The 6,355-nt window shown below is 41.7% G+C and overlaps 1 protein-coding gene across 1 annotated transcript; it reads right to left on the bottom strand.

The window, feature by feature from the left end:
• Nucleotides 1-3,117: 3,117 nt before the first annotated feature.
• LOC106605843 (cytochrome c oxidase subunit 6B1) lies at nt 3,118-6,058 on the bottom strand. Its single transcript, XM_014201819.3, has 4 exons — nt 5,962-6,058; nt 5,122-5,259; nt 4,026-4,126; nt 3,118-3,330 (listed from the first exon to the last, which is right to left on the bottom strand). Exons 2-4 carry the CDS (start codon nt 5,225-5,227, stop codon nt 3,277-3,279), a joined length of 261 nt encoding a protein of 86 aa, XP_014057294.1. The 5' UTR covers nt 5,228-5,259; nt 5,962-6,058; the 3' UTR covers nt 3,118-3,276.
• Between the last annotated feature and the right edge of the window lie 297 nt (nt 6,059-6,355).

Consider the following 6,355-nt stretch of genomic DNA (forward strand, 5'->3'; position numbering starts at 1 on the left):
TAGTCTATCACTGTCTCCCTCCCCTCTCTCACATCCTGTCTGTGGTCTCAGAGCTGTTTCCAGTGAAACCAATCAGCCAACATCTCTACTGGTCATGTTGCCAGGGAGGGGGAGAGAGGGGTGTGTGGGGTGTGTTACGTGCACTCAGACACACTCCATCTCCACCCTACTGATGTGGTCATGATATAAGGCACAAATTATTATTATTATTTTTAAATCAATAGACATTCTCACTGATCAGAAAGCTCTTCAAGACTACCAGTATGCAGAAACGGGTTACATTAGCAGAAATGCATTGAATTGATCCAACACTGCCACCCTGTGTTACAAAGTGGGCATTGCATTGAATTGATTTCTAGTAATGACAACTGCCATCATATGGAGATTACCTTCTATGGAACACTTAGAAGCTGCAGAATCAATGTCAGTCTATGCTGTGCACTGAGCCCAATCATAAAATGTATTAGATTGAATGAAATTTCTCAGTCCAAAAAATTTGCATTCCTAATGACCAACAACTATTCAATAGACCGACTATCACAGAAACATCATTGTAACTCAAACATGTCCAGCTGAACTAAGTGGTATATCAAAGTAAAAAGTACCCTGTCAAAATAGCGAGAATGAATGTTGAAAATACAACCCAATGTCTCTCATGGCAAAAAGTAGATGAGATTGACCACATCACTCTTGTAAGAAACATACTGTTGAAAATTCCAAACTGTGTGTATAATTCACTTACATACAGCTGACACAGTACTTACCCCAACAGACATAACACTAGGGGTCACTTCACGGTCCCCAAATCCAGAATGCCCTCAAGGTATTGCACAGTATCGTATCGAGCGATGGTTGCATGGAACTCACTTCCAACTCGGGTCACTCAGGCAAGCGGCAAAAATAGTTTTAAAAAAACAAAGTGAGGCAACACCTCATGGCCTCTGACCCTGTCTGACACAGATCATCAACTAGATTCAGCCACGGGCCAAATTACAAATCATTTGTAGACTGCAAATTGACCACAAGAAGCCCAAACAGACATAACACTGGACTAAAACATAAAAATGGCAAACCTTGCTTACATTCCTATATGATAAAATATATATCTCTATTATGTGTGGGAATACTTTGGATTACCAAAATTAAAATCACTTTGAGCTGATTTGCTAGTGTTTTTATTTTCTTTTATGTCCAACAATGAAAAATGACTTGGGGGTCCAAATAAAATCACCCGCGTGCCTGAATCGGCCCACCAGTTGGGGAACCCCGCAGTATGACCTAAAATCTTGTATGTACAGTTGAAGTCGGAAGATTACATACACTTAGGTTGGATTCATTAAAACTCGTTTTTCAACCACTCCACAAATTTCTTGTTAAAAAACTATAGTTTTGGCAAGTCAGTTAGGACATCTACTTTGTGCATGACACAAGTCATTTTTCCAAAAATTATTTACAGACAGATTATTTCACTTATAATTCACTGTATCACAATTCCAGTGGATCAGACGTTTACATGCACTGAGTTGACTGTGCCTTTAAACAGCTTGGAAAATTCCCAAAAATTATGTCATGGCTTTAGAAGCTTCTGATAGGCTAATTGACATTATTTGAGTCAATTGGAGGTGCACCTGTGGATGTATTTCAAGGCCTACCTTCAAACTCAGTGCCTCTTTGCTTGACATCATGGGAAAATGAAAAGAAATCAGCCAAGACCTCAGAAAAAATATTGTAGACCTCCACAAGTCTGGTTCATCCTTGGGAGCAATTTTCAAACACCTGCAGGTACCATGTTCATCTGTACAAACAATAGTACACAAGTATAAACACCATGGGACCACGCAGCCATCATACCGCTCAGGAAGGAGACGCGTTCTGTCTCCTAGAGATGAACGTACTTTGGTTGCGAAAAGTGCAAATCAATCCCAGAATAACAGCAAAGGACCTTGTAAATATGCTGGAGGAAACAGGTACAAAAGTATCTATATCCACAGTAGAACAAGTCCTATATCAACATAACCTGAAAGGCCGCTCAGCAAGGAAGAAGCCACTGCTCCAAAACCGCCATAAAAAAGCCAGACTACGGTTTGCAACTGCACATGGGGACAAAGATCGTACTTTTTGGAGAAATGTCCTCTGGTCTGATGAAACAAAAATAGAACTGTTTGGCCATAATGACCATCGTTATGTTTGGAGGAAAAAGGGGGATGATTGCAAGCCAACCGTGAAGCACGGGGGTGGCAGCATCATGTTGTGGGGGTGCTTTGCTGCAGGAGGGAATGGTGCACTTCACAAAATAGTTGGCATCATGAGGAAGGAAAATTATGTTGATATATTTAAGCAACATCTTAAGACATCAGTCAGGAAGTTAAAGCTTGGTCGCAAATGGGTCTCCCAAATGGACAATGACCCCAAGCATACTTCCAAAGTTGTGCAAAATGGCTTAAGGACAACAAAGTCAAGGTATTGGAGTGGCCATCACAAAGCCCTGACCTCAATCCTATAGAACATTTGTAGGCAATACTGAAAAGGCGTGTGCGAGCAAGGAGGACTACAAACCTGACTCAGTTACATCTGCTCTGTCAGGAGGAATGGGCCAAGATTCACCCAACTTATTGTGGGAAGCTTGTGGAAGGCTACCCAAAACGTTTGACCCAAGTTAAACAATTTAAAGGCAATGCTACCAACTACTAATTGAGTATGTAAACTTCTGACCCACTGGGAATGTGATGAAAGAAATAAAATCTGAAATAAATAATTCTCTCTACTATTATTCTGACATTTCACATTCTAAAAATAAAGTTGTGATCCTAACTGACCTAAGACAGGGAATTTCTACAAGGATTAAATCTCAGGAATTGGGAAAAACTGAGTTTAAATGTATTTTGGTAAGGTGTATGTAATCTTCCGACTTCCAACTGTATATGCTGTGTACATATATGCAGTACAACAGGACCTTTTTTAGTTGTATTGTTCTTATCTAAAATGTGTTTCTGTTCCTGTCTATCAGTGTTATGTATTTTGTCACGTTTTAGGTTTTGTGTAGACCCAGGAAGAGTAGCTGCTGCAACAGCTAATGGGGATCCTAATAAAATACCCAATGAACCACCACCAGACAGGTTCAAAACAGGTGCGCATTTTTATTAAGTGCTTGTAACATAAGTAACACTGTTAATAACATTAAGAATGGTCTGGTACGTGGTCAACACATGTCCTTAGGCACGCTATAGGGGTCAAAGTTGAAGGTGTGGCTAACAGAATGTCCTGAGGTCAGCCATTTTAGATCTTGCCGGGAAAGCTTCCGGCCTCTATCTGGTCGTCCCACTTGGCGACCTGCAGGATGAAATGCACTCATGAGGTTAAACTGCCTATCAGTGTAACATACAGTTATAACACAGTAGCTACTGTAGCCTTCATTCTGCCTTCACTTTACACCCATCCCATGCTTTCAGATCTATGAAAAGTGTCTAAGGGTAGGGGGTAGGAATCGACTTCAGACTGGGACCATGGTCAGTTATTGGACTCACAACATAACAGAGTGCATAAACACTTGCAACATAACAGAGTGCATAAACACTTGCAACATAACAGAGGTCCACACTGTATACCAACTACCACTTCAGGTAAGGACATTTGAGACACAGAAGAACAGGTACATTCATAACTGTACCACTCAGTGGACATGTCAGAACAGACTGTTGGCAGAGTTTAGACATGCCGGAACTACTAAAGGCTTCTATGGAATGTGGTGCTCAGACTGTTGGCACATTGTGAATAGTTGAGGCACTGCTAATGTGAGTGAAAGTAGGTTCTAACGTGAGCTGATTAAAGTGATTAATCATCCATCTCTAGGGGAGGTCCAATCATTGCTGACAATACTCCACAACCATGGGAAGGCAGTTAGGGGGCATTGTGTGTATGCCCACTCCTTTAGGCTCTGTTTGAATAGTTTGCCACTCTATGGCTCTGCTTAACCTTATAAAGGAGTGCCCGCCCCATACTATGAGCCACAGTGGCAGCATACGTACCCAGCTCATGGGACAGATACTCTTGTAGACCCTCTGGTACCAGTCACAGGGAGCCACATCCTGGCCCTTGTCTGACAAAGCTTTGTTGCACCTGTGGAAGTCTAGAAAGAGAGGGAGGAGAGAGTTAATATTGACAGAATGAAGTGGTAAGCATTAAGACAGTTATTACAACTTTTACTGACACTGGTGTTACGTTTCTGTACCTAAAACTCTAATAGCAAACAGCCACCACAAATGGACCCTTATCTGATGTGCTAAATGATGTCAACATTAATCTGACACTAATTAAAACTAACAGAGCCGAGAGAAAACCAGTGGGGTCCCCCGTGTAGCTCAATCGGTTGAGCATGGGCACGTGCAACGCCAAGGTTGTGGGTTTGAATCCCACGGGAGACCAGTATGAAGCAAAAAAAATACATGTATGCACTCACTACTGTTAGTCTGCTAAATGACTAAAATGTCAACGTAAAAAAAAAGTACAACGACAGATACATTAGGCTATCCTTAATAAACGAGCGTTGAAGACCGAAAAGATCTGGCATACCCAAGTAGTACCCTTTCCTAACAGACATGTCAGTCAGTAGACAGTTGGCTTATGATGGCGTACCTTGGTGAATAGCTGAGGGACAGCCAACATTCTATCTGGTCTAATGTGAACCGATAGTGATTTAGACCACACTGTGAGGAGGTGCTTCTCATGGGGCTCTTATCAACCAAATAAGTTGGACATTCATCAATGCTTCGAGAGCAAATACCACCGTTTACAATGCACATCAATTGCAAATCATCAACCGCATGATTCTTAGTCCAGGCAAATAAGGTCAAAATTGAGCTTCAGATAACAATCCTTGTTTTGTTAACCAACCCAGATCTTTATCTTTGTGAACAGAATTGCTGGGAAGGGAACCAAGAGTCAGGGTGGCAGAAGAGCCTGATGGCTAGAAGTATCCTGTCCTTGCACCATTGAGTGTGTGTGTGTGTGTGTGTGTGTGCGCGCGTGTCAGTTGGGAGGTAGAAATGAGTAGTAGACTGCTGGCAGGCGCTGGAGAAAGAGGGGGAGAGAAAGGAGAAGTAGTTGATCAGCTAGCTAACTTACCCAGATAGTTCTGAAAGCAGTTGCGGGTCTGGTTGGTGTTGGGGAAGCGGGCGTCAAAGGGAGCCGTCCTGTAGTTCTTTATCTTCTCCTCAATAACGTCAGACATGCTGGTTAGCTGGCGGTCTCACTATGTCAACACTGAAACACATTGATAGGGAGATGTCATATAATGTCACGAAACATGAGCTGTACAGTAGTCTCACGAGGCCATCCTTCCAAATCTGCTCTCGTTGACTCGCCTGGGTTTCCGAAGCGAACTGTACACTTGCACATACATTAGGAAATTATCTTGTTGTCATGATAATAGAATATGGAATGGACTAGTTCAGATAGGCTTATTAGCTTGCAAAATACTTATCCATGAGAGCCTGTACAGGTGTCTATTTGACTAGGTGATAAGTACCGCAATGACAACTCACAACTAGGACAAACAGACCGATTGAAAGCTTGTAACCTTAGCTAGCTAGAATTCAGTCATGGAAGGTGACTTATCAATCCTTATTTCCAGGTAACTAACGTTAGTTAGTTAACAAATAAGTAAAAGACTTGAATAGAGATTTCAGACTAGCTAGAACGTTTGAAGTTAAAGCTCGCTAACCACATCGAATGAACTAATGTAGAATAGTTGGCACAGCTTCAAATGTATTTGTTGGCTTGCTTGCTGGCTAGCTACATTAGCTTGAACCAAGCTAGCTAGCCGGCTGTATCAAAACAGTGGCACGGCACACGTTATTTCCAATTCATTAACATACTTTTCCACAAACCAAAAAATATGACCCTCAGTATATTAATTGAAAGAGACAAATTATTATGATTTTTCAGCAGTTTTCCACGACCTACCTTGGACTGTTTCTCGTGTCCTCTCTGGTATGATGTCCTCTCTCACCGGAAGACCGTAACGCAGTGTATGCTGGGATGTTGGAGGTTGTGAGTGGACTAGCAAACGTAATCACCATGGCATGCGAATGAGAAAAGTTGGCATGGGAATGAGAAAAGGAATGAGTCAGTTTCCCAGGTTTTTAGGCATAATTCCTTCTTTATTGCCTATAAACAATGATTAGAAACACAAATAAATTATGGGAATCACTTTGGGATTTTTAAGCCATATGAAGTGTAATCACTGAATTTAGCATAATGTATTTACACGAAGAAGATCATGTCAAACATGTCAGTGATAGCCTAGTACAGTGTTTCCCAACGCCAGTCTCCCATTACCCCCAACAGCACATTTTCT

Source organism: Salmo salar, chromosome 05, assembly GCF_965601325.2.
Source record: "Salmo salar chromosome 05, fSalSal1, whole genome shotgun sequence".
Classification (NCBI taxonomy): domain Eukaryota; kingdom Metazoa; phylum Chordata; class Actinopteri; order Salmoniformes; family Salmonidae; genus Salmo; species Salmo salar.

Coding starts and splice junctions, on each gene's coding strand:
- LOC106605843 (XM_014201819.3), bottom strand. CDS start 5,227: ATGTCTGACGTTATTGAGGAGAAGATAAAGAACTACAGGACGGCTCCC. Junction 4,127..5,121: donor CTGCTTTCAGAACTATCTGG/GTAAGTTAGCTA, acceptor CTCTCTTTCTAG/ACTTCCACAGGTGCAACAAA. Junction 3,331..4,025: donor GTATCTGTCCCATGAGCTGG/GTACGTATGCTG, acceptor TTCATCCTGCAG/GTCGCCAAGTGGGACGACCA.